The sequence below is a fragment of the Lepisosteus platostomus genome, chromosome 6 (assembly GCF_059453375.1).
Source record: "Lepisosteus platostomus isolate fLepPlt1 chromosome 6, fLepPlt1.hap1, whole genome shotgun sequence".
NCBI lineage: Eukaryota > Metazoa > Chordata > Actinopteri > Semionotiformes > Lepisosteidae > Lepisosteus > Lepisosteus platostomus.
In genome coordinates this window covers 36350007-36365140 of record NC_142616.1, presented here as the reverse complement: position 1 = coordinate 36365140, position 15134 = coordinate 36350007, and the positions used below count along the sequence as shown (strand labels likewise).

Below are 15134 nucleotides of genomic sequence, written 5' to 3'. Positions count from 1 at the left end.
TCATATGGGTCACCTAAATAACTGATGTCTAGAAAACATGAGTCACATTTAATCAGTTCTCCAAGCATGCCTTTAAAAAAACCTAACAAAAACAAATATAGCACAATAACATTCTGCTCTTTGCAAATGCAGGGGAAGCGTCTGAAACTATATAGAGGCATCTGAGGGTTTCCACATTTCCCATGGGCTGTAAGAGGGGGTAAGACAGAGAAGTCATTCATTAGCGGCACTCATTATCATGGTTAAGGTCAGAGAACTCTCCAAAGGCTGCAGGCAAATGATCACTGCCGTCCACAAGTTGGGTGATGGGTATAAAAGAATCTGCAAATCAGCTTCTCTTCTGGGGTGAACCACAAAAAGACAAATTTGTCAAATTAGACAAGACAAGTATTCTCTATCTAAATGACAATCTGAACCATGACTTATGCCTGAGATGACATGAAAGCCTTTTGGATATGCTCAGTAGTTATGTTATCATATGTAGTTATGGAAGGAAGGTCAAGTTCATATTGAGAAAACACTCAAGCCTACCTGTCAAATGCCATCAGTTCTGTTCTCATGTGTTGGGTGAAAGTTTTTAAGATTATGAATTCCAAAACATTGTTGGACATTATAACCAAGCACCTGGTTCCCTCTACAAAGAAGCTACCTTTGGCCGAACAGATACTCCAAAACAACAGTGATCCAAAGCACACATCCTAATTGACAAAGACATAGTTAATTACAAACAAAATGTTCTCATATAGCCATCTCCATCTTCAGCCCTTAATCCAATCAAACGTTTGTGGTTTAAACTCCAGAAGGCAGCTCACAAACGGGAGCCAAAGGGTCTGAAGGACCTAGAGCAACTCCCCCTCAGAAGTTTCAGAACCTCTCAAGGCATCTTGGCCTTGTAATCCCTGCCAGCGGAGGATTTACAAAATGCCACATACAGTGGTGTGACTAAATGTTACCCTCATGTTTTCTGGACTTTATCACAATCATGATTTTGCTCTGTACAATTTGCTTTTAAGATGACCATATGACTAATTCTTTCAGCAACCCCCTTATCCAATCCCTAATTTTGTTAGATGACATTTTTTGTTCCCATTTCATAAATCTGAAGAGTGCTATGTACTGCTAATGTTGTGCGCCATATAACTGGTGAATTATAAGAGTACAACTTTGTCAGAAAGATTCATAGAAACCCACAAATATTGCCATTTACTGTATTCCAGTCCATTCTTCATATGCTGCTGGTTTGTGGTTTTTGTGGTTAAGAGAATGCTGTTAAATACCCCAAATTAAATGATATCTATGACAGATGTATTTCTAAACCATTAAACAGACCTGAAAGTCAAAGTGTGAGTACTGGATCACGGGGTATAGTGCTTTTTAAATCTAAAAAGTGCAGCGATCTTCAGTTGGCAAACAACTTAGAATCCAGGTCAAGGTACAAAAAGAGAGAAGGTTTTCCCATGGCGTCTGACTTCCTGTAAAAATGAAAAACCTATGCCTCTGGAAACCTTTCTGCAGTTAAGAGTAGTATGGAGAACAAAGATAACTTCCCTGAGATGCTTGTACACCGATCAACATCTTTAGGAGCCAAATAAACTATTTTACATCACTAAAACTAAAAACTCCTTTATCAGTTCTAGTCTCTCCACCACTTTGCACTCAAATGTTTAATATTTTCTTTTAATTTTTAAAACATTAAATATTTCAAGAGATCAACTATTTATTTAAACATTAAATAGTTCAACAGATTTAGCTTTAGTTACATTCAAGATATGAAAATTAATATGCAATACTAGTGATATTGTTCAAATGGAACACGCTAAACTCAAAATGTTTCTCCTTCCAAATATGAATCACATTACCTCCATGGTGCCACTGAACATATTGGTAAATCTGACTCCCTAAATCTGCAAGATAATCTCCTCTGGTGCAGATTTAAATAGAATAAAAGATACACGGGCATGCTCTCTGGCAAAAGTTTCAGTGGAAAACACGACAAGCTGTAGGAGAGGATGTGTATGAGAGGATGCCATTCAGGCTGTTTTGCTCATTTGCAGGTTAAATTAAAGTAGAATTTCAGCAGGCTGTTTCTTAAAAGTGCCCAGAATTTGAGCCTCGACTGAACCTGGCTGGGACTCTTGTTTTAGATACCCACAATGCAGTATAATTTCTATATCTAGAAAAAAAAAAATCAGTCAAGCACACACAAACATTACCTAGCACAGATATTAAAAACTGACTGGCTTAATAAAGATAAGATGACTGGATGTACAATAGGTTGAATTCTTGAAAAGACTATAAGAGATTGGATTACTCGTTCTGCCATGCTTGTCAAGTCATCAGTGACTTTAATGAGTCAACAGCATCATCTAACATTTAATGAAAGATTCTAGAGACTGCATCCAGTCCTGCTTTTCACAACTTATTCCTAATGGAATGCAGAGAAGTACGAAGAGATACTGAATATCCCAAATTAAACAATAAACCTCTCTCACTAAGGGAACAGATACCATAATCTGCTTCTTTTCTTAAACCAATGAACTGTAGACAAGTACTGTACCAAAACTTTATCAATATGCATAGTTGGATAATTCTAGTAGATCAAATCCTCTTACAGCAAAGTGTTTTAATCGGAGCTTAGTCATCAGACTGACAGACCTCTCTGCTCAAAACGGTAGGCATGGCTACAAAATGGAGGCCGGCTTGAAATTCATTCTGTTTTGAGAAAACTTTTTAGCTTGAGAGCATAACCCTGACACTGGCACCTTGTGACTCTTTTACCGTCGTGTCAAGAATTAGGTAACAATGGTTTGTTTTTAGAAGATAAATGTGCCCCTTTTTGCATTCCACACTACTGCACATGTACTAGGGAAACACCCGGGGCTACCTACAATTCTCAATCAAACACCCATATTCTTACAGATGCTGTAAATGCTAAATATCAGATACAAAAAATGAACTCATTTTCTAGAGACTTCATTTTCTAACCACTGTTGAAAATGTCCATAGATGCGCAGCCTAATACCTCATTCTTTATTGTGCATCTTTGTGTCCGAGACATTATCAATTCCTTTCCAAATCAGAATTGGTGGCCGTGTTCTAGTTTTGGGGGTTTCGAAGCAAGTCCCAGTATATTATGCTCCATGACATCAGCACGAGTAATATCACTGCAGGGCAAAGCCTCTATTGTCAAGATAGCAGAGGTTTACTTGAGGATGGCATTTAAATGGTACGCAATGAGGACATTTAGGGTCAGCAGGCTGACTGTTTACTGGGACATTGGAACACCACTGCAATGTCCCTGGCCCTGGTAATGATATCTGTGGGCTGCAGAGTACATAAAACAATGCAATGGTCCCTGACCTCCGTCCTCAGAGGAAAAGAAAATACAGAATTGACCCAATTAAATGTGTCAGCCAAAGACAGTCAAGGACAGCACTCTTTTTGCCAAAACAGACCCTATCAGCGTACCCAGCATAAAAAAAAACTACATTTGCCTACAATCGAAAACAAAGACAACTGTAAGAAAATGCGACACAAATAGTTATAAATGATAAAAGCCGAGATAAGTTTTTCATTTTAAGATTCCTTCATTAGGGAAAAAAAAAATACCACACACAAATTTGTCTCTCAAACGTTTTATTTAAGAGTTCTACATATTAAATACTGAAGTGATTTAGGAAGAGGACAGGTTACTACATCAAAAGGTCAACTGAACAAGAGAAGAAAAACAGATGTGAGACTTCTGGAAGACTTAAGTCAAAATGTGCCTTTTTGGAAAAGGAAATGTTTAACTGCTGCAGATATTTCAAAATGTAAAGAGAGAAAAATACCCAGGGCTTTTACAGCTACCTACAGTGTTAAGGTAATTGCACAGCAGTAAAGCAGAAGAAGACCTAACATATTTCAGCAAATAAATTATATTAGGGGTACAGCACAGGCTCAAATAAAATACACTACACTTCAAGTGTATTATGTACAAGCAAATTTTGTAAATTGCAATTATAATTTATTTTCAGAGTCAACGTGGTTGATAAAGTGCCCTGTTCTTTTGTCTGGATGCTAAGAAACTGGAACACTTTTTTAAAGATCCATCATTAGCAAATACAACTGTAGTTTATGGAATTTTACACTGCCAACTAAGTAAATATTGTTAGAAATAAAAGCATCAATATTTTTAGCATCAGATAGGCAGTGCAAGAGTCTTAACCAATCAATGTTGTGCACTCGGTAAACAAAATATCAGAAGTATATCTAACATTCTCAGTGTCGAATGTTTCAGGCTTTCATCAAGTTTAATTTCAATACAGTCAACACTGAAGTAAAAAACTCTTTAAAACTCATGATGGAGCCTATGACCATAATGTCTGCCTTTGCTATAGTTTTAACTTAAAACTTTTGAACCCTTGTCTCCCTTGTAAAGTGAAGATCCTACAACTGTAGTTTCCGATTTCATTTTGAAATCGCCTTTCAAATGAACCCGAGTGTCACCAGTATAACAATGAAACTCAAGTCAATGATGGCACTGATCTGATCAAGAGGCGGCATGTGAATATTAAACAGTAAAGGTCCCAGCTTACACCTCTGAGGAACATTCCGACTAAATGGGACAAGACCAAATTTAAATTAATTGGATCCCAGGAGCCAGATCAACAACGTTTATGCCAATGATCCCTGAATAACATCCTGCTGGATTCTTTGGAAAGTTATGTCAGAGTATCAGAAGCTGCACTTAAGGACAGAAGGACAAAAATATTAAGGAACCACAGTCAAAAGCCATAAGGAAATTATCTACCTTAAAAAAACAGTTTGAATACTGTATTTAGTACAGCAATGACTCAAAAAGTGTGATCATACATCTCAACGTTATTTTTAGGAAATTACCTCTCAGAACTTAACATTTGTGGGAAATGGGAAAAATAAGCCTTATTTTGTACAGCAACTTTCAAGACAGAGACGTTTTGCAACAAACAAGATGAACGTAAAATGAAGAGAGGTAAGGCATCTTGAAAATATAGCCTAGCCAAACACATTTTTCCAAAATGGCTTCTAATGATGCCCTAATTTACACGATAGTGCCCAACTATAGAACCTTATCCAAAACAACGTCTAGAAGCAACATTACAAATAAATGGTAGGGCCATTTTTTTTTTCCAATTCAGTTATCACAGGATAGAGGATATCTCTTTCCCTCTACACACATCAAAAGAAAAATAACAATTGTAAAGAAGCCTGAGTAATCCTATACAGTCACAAACAGTAGTTGAAAAGTCTTGTGACAAACAGACTTATTAGAGTGCTCTGAGGTCTTGACTGGAGGACTGAGATTTCAAATCTGAATGCGAGATGCTTGTGTCGTACCATTTAGCATTACTTTCCTCAACCTTTTTTGTACCAGAGTCCAGCTCCAATTTGAAGAGTGCTTAGGTTAAAAAAAAAAAGAATGGATTTCAAAAGCTTGAAGTCACTCATAACGGTGCCTCTCTGGCTCCGCCTACAAGGTCCTAGCAGGGACCAGTCAGCATTGCTCCAGGGAAAGAAGCCGGTCAGCAGAAAGGGAGGCTGGGAAACAAGGCTTTAACAAAACACCTCCCTCACGTTCTTCTATAAGCACCCAGCTGCATAAACTGGTCTCCATGTTATCACTGTGAACTGGTTTCAACACACCAATGCGGTTAATGAAAGGATTAAACAAAAAAAAATTACATGAGCACAGGGAAAAATCCAATTTTAAGTGTTGTTCTGAAAATTTAAGATCACACCTTTATGTCAGACTTCTGTGTCTGCTTGTTGCACAGACATACAGTATGACACCCAGATAGCCCCATGTATCATCCTATCCCACAGAACGGCATGTTCTTTCTACAGAATGGGAATGTTTTTGTGGGAGAAAACATACTATAAAACACACACTCCATTTAGCAGTCAAAAAAGGGCAATTTGACCGTATTTCTTCAATTGTGCCCATCGAATCACACAATTAAGTGATAACCGATATCCAAAAGTTAGTGTAGCCCTCTAATATCATCAAATTATTCTGCATAATCAGTTTAAAGGTTTTTTCCGTTGCTTTATAAGGCAATGGAGATTATAAAGTACCGATGGAAAAAAAGATACAGACATTATTCACCTTTCTATGCCGGTCAGTAATGTAGGAAGCGATTAAGTACTAAGCCACGAAACTTCCATCTTTATGACTGGAAGAGATGCAAACATTAAGTGTGGAGTGTGAAATAACTTTACTTCTTCACAGCCTTAAAAGCCAACAGTCACTTACAAAGAAATTCTGATTAAAATGTAGTCTTATGGCTTATAGCACGCAAAGTGTGATCCACATCTCTTTGTGTTTGACAGCGGGTTCTGCGAGTTAAACAGAACTGAAATATGATCCGTGCTGTGCTTCCCATACATAACCGATGTACAATCACAGTAATATATCTCTGATGTCTTTGTGCATGAATCGCAGATAAGGGAGTGCTTTGATTAAACCATTGGAGCATTCCACATTATCAAACTACTGCTACTCCGCTACTCTATTAACAACGATCAATAAAACTGTGCTGTACTTTCAAAACTAGTGCTCTACCTTAATAACTGTAACATATACAGGTGAAGGTAACTACAGAATACATAACACATACAGTAGGGTATAAAGTGTGATATGTCCAAAGAGGTTTAGTGAGTTTCCATTTTAAACTTATAAACTTAGGTAAAATACACAATACACACTGTTCCAGCAGGACAAACGCTGTTCTGTACTTGTGCTGCTGTACTCTCTTCCAAGCATAACAATGTACAGTATGCCACCCAGTTATTTTCATAATGTCGGCAGTTTAACACAGACCTTTAGACTGCGACTCGGGACTCGTGACTTTTAAACTTAATTCAATAAGTGACCTTGAGGACTGTTTCTCTGAATAAACCCCCCTGGAGCTGTACAGTACTTGGGTAAGTTTTACAACTGGCCCTTGTGCATTCAGCCAACCTCTCCAAGGCTCTGGGAGCAAAGGCGCACCCAGACAGTTCAAGCACGCCGTTTCTAGAGCGCATTCCCATGTTTGATCTATTTACCCCCTTCAAAAGCATCGCACGGGATCCAACAAGCAAATCAACCCGGTCCAATTTAATGACTCAAACTTCGCCAGTTTGAGGCAGGGGTACTTCTGCAAAGAGGAATAGTGCCCTCTTACTATGGCAGCAGTACTATCACCCTTACAAACAAAGGAACACAAATACATTGCATTCTGGCGGGGATTGTCGTTTAAATCGGATTCCGTAAAAATCTGAGTAAAAGGCACCAGCAGGTAAAATATACCCGAGATATTAAAATCATCCGGACCGATACCGGTACGTGTACTGATCAGGCACTGAGAAGCATTTCGGTTTCTTTACTGTCCGGGACACAGGAACAAGCCTGTCGTATCTAATTCGCCTTATTTCTACGCGATTACAATGGTATTTGCACGCTTTATTAAATACGCCGGAAAACAAGATCGTTCCACGGAGCCAAGTTAATGTTTAAAACGGCGAGGTGTCGAAGGTAAGCCAAAAGTAAGTCGTTTCCGTGGAAGTAACCGATGGTCCCAAACGAACACACAACTTGGAAAAAGTTTCGGATCCTAACAGTCTGACCTTAAAAGTTGTCGCCAACGTTAAAATCCAAATTAAAGATGAACGTTTTCACACAAGCGGATTTTAACCGTCGAAATCACAAGTAAAACGCATGAAGAACCGACCTTGCGTCGTGTCCAGCAGACCGCATGGAGGTTTACATTTACACAAATATGACTGGGAACCTGAGAGCAAAATGCAGAGCCCAAGTTGTAGCAGAGCAACAACCCGCAGTATCATAGCGAACAGCTCGAAATACTAATAACACTCAATGTTCAACGTTTCATTTCGTACCTCTGTCTCTGCTGTAAGGCTAACGGGGTTGGCGTGGAACAGAAGCAGGCTCATCTTAAGAAGAAGGTACTCCATGTCCTTCATGACCCCCCGTTTCTTCTCACTGACAACGCATACATTCATGCACATAAAAATTCAACAAAATTTCACATAGATCTTTAACTCTCAACTGCCTCTGTCAGGGCAAGAAAGGGCCATCGACAGCACCGCCTTCTTGCTGTTTTGCAATTGGCCCGTTCGAGGACAAACTTCTTTACGTCTGCGATCACCGTGGCTTCTACTGGTTCTTCCGGCTGCCAATCATATGACGTATACTCGCTGCCAAGGTAGGTTTCGCTTTGCTGGGTGTGACTTCATGAGCTCTCTTGTTTGTGGGGAAGTCAGCTGATAATGCATTTAAAGAGACAGGAAATGCTAAGGTTCTTGCTTGGTTATCAAGAAGGGGATTTCCGTATTTCCAGAAAAACACTGCTGACTGGTTCCATTCTTCACCCCTCTGCTCTTCTTAGTACCACCATCCACGGTCTCCTCTTTATATTGTAATTGTTTCTTATCTTGTGTATTCTTCTTATTTATTGTTGTATTCTTCTTATGTATTGTTATTGTTATTCTGTAAAGTGCTTTGAGAAGCTACCTTTAAAGGCGCTATATAAAATAAAGTTTATTATTATTATAATTATTAAAGCACGGAATAAAGATTAGCATGATGTCAAAATACACTGTCTTATTTAATTTTTACTGTTTTTATTGATATTTTTAAACAGAGGTAATGGTATTACCTATAAGAAATGGGGAAGAGTTGTTCTTCCTAACACATAACACAGGGATGGCCAGCCCTAGTCCTTGAGATCCACAATCCATCAGGCGTTACAGATCACCTTTAAATAACCAATTTTCAGACTTTTGGCGGCATTTCTTTCATTCCTCAGGCAGGCGGCTAATGTGATTTAGCTCCTGAAATCTGAGGTAATTTAAATACAGATTTCATAACATTAATTCAATTAATGTCCTGCATTTTAGGCAGCTCTTTTTATTCCAAATGACTCCACAGCCCAGTACAGTCTTTATACAACCACTACTCCATTTCACAGCAGAACCAATGAAAAAGTGTGAAATGTCGTCACTATTTTAACTAACTGGAAAATTTAGATTAATTATGCAATCCCACTGTAGAATTTAGCCAGAATAACAGATAATTGCGCCCTTTTAAATAGTCAGTATCTCATCGAAAGGATGATTTAATTTCAGCAGTGTTCTCAGAGAGTGCGCTACCTACTGGTCTACCAACAGAACTAACAGCAGAAAGCTGGTTTTCCTCAAAGATTTCTCATCCCGCTACTGAACAGGCCCAGCTAGTCTTACCCGGTCAGATAAGAAGCTTTAAAATAATACCTGGTTCTTTAACGGCACAACAGGCCCAACCAAAATTTTAACCACTGCTGTTTGAAGCAATATAAAAATTGTTGTTGTTGTTATTATTATTATTATTATTATTATTATTATAAATTACAAGCACTAAAGAGAAAAGACATGTCACAGTTTCAACGATTAAGCCAACGATGTCTTTAATGACTAAAAAAGACCGAGGATTAAAATAATGTACCAAAAGGCAGACGTTAGATTATCAGTGTGTTTTCATTCTTGAAATGGCTATAAGCGAACGTAATAAAATTACTAAGAGGGAGAAGAAAAACAATTTAATGACAACCAATTCCGTGCCCAAAAAACTTTTTGTGCTCTGTTGTGTAAAAGTACTAATATATTCATTTTTGTATTTGTAAATATTCCATGACAAAAGACATTGAGTAGAAAATAATGAATTCGAAACCAAAACCCATTCTTGGCTTTCTAAACACGACATTGTTTTTTGCAGCTCTTCGGATTTTGTAACAAACGCAGAACAAAGACGACGTGCTTCCTGTCTCTTTAAACCCGTTATCAGCTGACTTCTCCGCGAACTAGGGTTTGACGTCACAAGAAAAGGAGAGAAGAGGCGTGACCAGGAAATTGGGATGGAGCTGTTTAACACTGTGCTGGTAATAGTAAGAGAAGGACCACCACATTTTAACGTAATGTACTGAGGGCTGCAGGAAATTCTGTACTTCACTTGCAAACCGAATTTTGGGCCATTAAAAATCAAAGGGGTTGCATGTAGATTAAGAGAAGAATATTGTGATTAAACTGATTAGGGGAATAAATCTGATTCTATTGCCAATTCCTTTGGGGGAACCTTGTTGTGAAAGGCCCTATCTAAAAATAAATTGAATGGAAATTGAAATACACGGAGTAGATGAGGATGATCCTGGAATCAGAACGCTCGTTAGACAAAATTCTAATTACAACTACTATAGCAGCTTAAGGTTGTCCTCAGATGCGTACTATAACTTGCAATGTACCAAACCAACTGCTGCTGTCCTGTAGAGGGGCTTCGTCTGGTTTGTCTGTCTGTGTCTTCTGTTTTTGTCCCAGTCAAGATCTTTATCACAGGCTAATTCAGTCCCGTTTCTATTTGGATATTTATATATATATATGCTTTCAGCTATACAATTCGAATGGGATTTGTAATTGATTTCAACCCGTTAACCCTGGGTTCAATTCATGGAGTGCTATCTGCGTGAAGTTTGTATGTTCTCCCCTTATTCTTCAATTTCCTCCCACCATAGTCCAAACACATGCTGGTTGGGAACTTGGCTTCTGGGAAAAGTAACCCTGGTGTGATTGTGTACATGTCTGAATGACATTAACAAATAATCATTCTCATTGGTCAGATTGATATTGCTCCAATCTTTAGAATTTACATTTTAAAATGATCATCCCAGTTTCACTAGGTGTGATTTTGTAGGTTATACCGTGTAATCATTCGTGTTTAATATCTCAACCTCAAAAGTAATCCTTAGGTTGGGCAATGAGTTCTAATGTCATGTTTTATATATTATGGAGTATGGGTTTTGAATTAGAGATAAAAGTCCTCCCCTGCACATAAAGTTTATCTATAGCACCATATTTGTTTCTAGTATCCTGTCAGCAGAAGACACCAAGCTATGCCTAACTTTCATTTAGAAATTTGAGCTGTTTTCATATCAGTTTTCAAGAAAACTCTTAACTCTGTTGCTTCTGAAATAAAGGGCACCAGAATATAAAAAACTGGCTTAAATACATTTTCTTGGCCTTCAGATTTTTTAGAGTATCATTTCAAATGATTAAGTAATTCAAATACATTCCTAAGCAACGTCAACAGCTTGTATGCAAGTCTGTTAAGAAAGCTTAAGCTTACCATGTTATGATAAAATAAAGCTTTTTGATTATAAATACCCTTTTCATTTATCTATTCTAGTTCAGAGATGACAAAGTAATAGCCTGTAAGACTTTGCATTTTCTTTTGTAAGCATTACATTGCTATCTGAATGGAATGAGATCTTCTGGAAGCTGTAAATGGATTGGAAAGTGTACATTTTTCAACTTTTAAAAGTTTAAAATAGTAATTCTAGAATTGTATGTCAATGTTTTGATAGAATTCCAATTCAAGTTCTTAATATCTTGTAAGTGTTGATAATTATTGAACAAAACACATTCAATGTTTTCCATAAAGCACTTCTTTTACAGGACTTGCGGAGCAAATTGTGAACACTTGGTCTTAAGACATGTTTTTCAAGCTCAATACACAGAAAATGAAGAGGAAAAATTAAGCCCTTGGGAAAATCAGAATCATCTACAGAGGCAGTTAAATATCAATAATATTTGATAGTATTTCAAATCAATGCTACAATTATCACACAATTCTTACAATGTATTAATAAATGAATCAGCACAAGATTGTTTCAATCTTTTATTTTGTGGTTTGTATATTACAGTGGAAATTGAAACCCCATTTTCTATACCTACTAATACACATTCAATTTACATTTTAAAAACAGTTTTTATTTATTTATATTTGGTATGAAGAGTCCGCTCCTCCACATTTTAATATTTTTTATGCATCTTGCTCAATGCATAGCGCATATTTCCGAAATACCACACGGAACTCTCGAGTAGATCACGAGAGATTCAAAATTCGGATTTATTTTGCAGCCACACGATGGCGCGCAATTCCACCATTTACACACCTTCGTATTTCGCCAGTTGTGGACTGTAGTTTCAGTTTTGTGAAAATTACGATTTCTTTATAATACAACCATAACTCTTTAAACTTGCAAGTTAAAAATCTCGCTCTTGGATATACTTTTCTTAATCTAATTTAAAGGACGCTTTATGATTTATTTTAGAACAGGTTTTATTTACTTTAATTAATTGCTTACACTTACATAGCGCTTTTCTGGACACTCCACTCAAAGCGCTTTACAGGTAATGGGGACCGCCCTCCACCACCAACAATGTGCAGCATACAGTCCAAATCCTACACATTTAAAGGCAATAATATTCATATTTTATTATCTGCATGGATGTGGCTTTGCATAATAAGCCTCATTATAAATCCAGAAAAAATATATTTGATCCAGTTTAAGCCCCCAACAATTCATAGGGCACTGATGAAAATATAAATAAAAAGTACTAAATACATGACACGGGAAAAATATGTTAAAATCAGTTATGATATCTTTCATTAGCTCTATAGAAAGGTTTGTAAAACCAGGTAATTATTTTAGTCTCTGTTACGTTCTGGAGGGTTATCACAGTGGCTTAAGAGGACTTCATTCACGGTCTAAAAGATCAAGTTAAAACCAGTCTCAAGGCTCCTGCTACAGTTTTACTGTGCACATTATTTAACAGTCTACCTTCACATTCTTCTCTAAGAACCAATTTGAGGAAAACTCACTGACATTCATTTACGTTTAAGTATGTCCAGCAAATAAAATGACTCTTTTTACTTTCATAGAATTCCTCCCAACCTGTCACAAGTCACAGCTGAGACCTTGGATTCTAGCAGCTCTTCCTCAAAGCAGTAATGCGCACGTCTTTACACAGACCTGTACAGAGGGCCTTCACCAGTCTCTGTCCTGTGGCTCCCTGTAGGGCAGACCCAGGTGCCTGAAGACATCCTTCTCTGTGGGCGTGGGAAGGGGGGCGCCTGTGCTCACCTTCAGGCTGCCCTGTCGCAGCACATCCTTGTTGAGTGAATGCTCCGACAGGCTCATGTTCTTCGTTTTGGCCAGAGCCCTCATGGAGCGGTTGAAGTGTGCCGAGCCAGTGAAGTACAAGATGGCGCAGGCAAACTCACTGTAAGGCACCACAATGATGTCCAGTCGACGGTGGGGGGACTCTGGACATAAATTATTTATTTTTCCTTATTTTAGTTTTAATTTTTATTTGGTAGAAATGATCAATTGAAAAGGAATTTTATATAAGGCTGTACCAGATAACACATTACAGTTTCAACAACTAGATTTTCTCATCGGACATTTCCACAATGATTTAAAAAATCAGGTCTTTATTGATGGTAAGAAGCAGGATTGTTTAAAATTGGAGTAAAAGGATGCAGTTGTGATTTTCTAGAATATCCTGTGTATATTTGTCTTAATGGATTTCCAAAAAATGTAATGTTCCCCTAGCATACTGTTATATAAAGCCTGTAGTAGATGGAGCCAGACTAAATTTGACTGTTCCCAGTTACTTAAATCTTTCAGTTGGATATCTAAATGCTCTGAAATGCATTTTGCAGTTTTGTCATTGCGAGGAGTGTCATGTTCAACATCCCCCTTTACAGTGGTCCAACGTAGTTTTGTACATCTTGCCCCCATGCACGGGGTATGCGGTTACTCAGGCTTCAGGGCCGTTTAAGGATGTCTAGTTTCCTGTTAGCATAAAAGGAGCATTTGTGTCTCTTGCTGAAGCAGACATAGGATTATGCAAGTAGGTACTGTCAAAATTGGAAAAGACTGTAACTCTGTACTGTAGCTCAGGTTAAGGAACAGATTGAGAGTGGTTCATTTGTAGCATAACTCAGATCTCAATAAATACACAACCAGCAGTTTTAGTATAAAGCTGGCACAAGATGCGTCTTTGCACAGAAATGATCTGATCTTGGTTGAGCTCTATGATTAATAATGGTTTCGATTTTCACAACTGTTACTTGCAGTGAAAAGCAGAGACTGTAATGCATGGAATCCTGTTCAGACTCTTGAGAAACCCAATCGTGTTCGTCTCAAAGGTCACCGCATTCTAAAGATTACCAACACTTATGGCTGAATTAAGCCAATCTGTTCAAGGGACCTCAGATCTTTGAGTGCTGAAAGGTTGACTTTAGGACCATGGTTGAAGAACCCCAGTGTAAGGGCAGATGCTGGATTTGGCTAAAAACATTGCGTTGGAAGTTCAGTCTTCATCATCTTCTAAAGGCTTTTGGTAGAAAAGATTAGGCACTGTTGTGAGCTCATATTGAGACTTGGAACACAAGTAGAAACAAAACAATATTTTTGAGTCATGCCTTCCCACAGGTAACTTTGTACAGTAAAGCCTACAACCTGGTACCATGGGGTACCATGCACAGTCCATGTTTCGCTTTCTGATAATATGTCTTTTGCTGTGTTTGAACATGAAACAATTGAACCATGTGGTGTTAATGCATCAAGCACTGACGGCCACCGTTAGTGCCTGATGCATCTGGATTATTATGAATCCGAGTAAAAATGCAAGCCAGTGATGAAAAACTGCTGATGGAATTTCCATTCCTTATTTTTGTGTAAGAAACCTTATTACAAAGGAACATTTAGCAAACTATTGACCCCCATTTGAATGGAGCAGTATTTGTTGTAACACTGTCATTCTGCAAAATGGAAATCTCTATAATTTGCTTACAGTGGTACAGCTGAATTTACAACAAAGCAGCAAAATACAGCAAATACTGCTGGAATACTGAAAGGAAACACCAATGAGATAGATTCTTAATCAGACACTGGACCACCAACACGTCGGCAGCCACCTTTTCCTTCTGAAACATCAGCAAGTTGAGTCTTCTTCCCTGACGTTCCTGCCAAACGTGCCTCAGCAACCACTGCTCTCTTAAGAGTCACTGAGAGCTCTTCTTCTAGCTTTTGTAGCCAAAATAATGGACAACTGGGCCTGGCCAGCATTTTTCTACAAGACTAATGCATGGAAGGGTCAGTGCTTAAATAACCCAGGAGCCACACCTGTGTGGAAGAACCTGTTTCAATCTATTTTATATCCCTCGTTTACTCAAGTGTTTCCTTTCTTAATGCCAGTTACCTGTACGTCCAGTAGATTTGTTTTAGAAGGCA

General features: G+C 38.0%; 1 protein-coding gene across 1 annotated transcript in view; it reads right to left on the bottom strand.

Moving 5' to 3' along the window:
- LOC148661640 (WW domain binding protein 1-like) overlaps positions 1-8123 on the bottom strand; it is a 28806-nt gene extending 20683 nt beyond the window's left edge. Inside the window, exon 1 of the mRNA XM_088635665.1 lies at positions 7903-8123. Coding sequence (XP_088491791.1) covers positions 7903-8031 — 129 coding nt within the window. The 5' untranslated portion in view covers positions 8032-8123. The remainder of the gene's footprint in view (positions 1-7902) is intronic.
- Positions 8124-15134: the final 7011 nt, after the last annotated feature.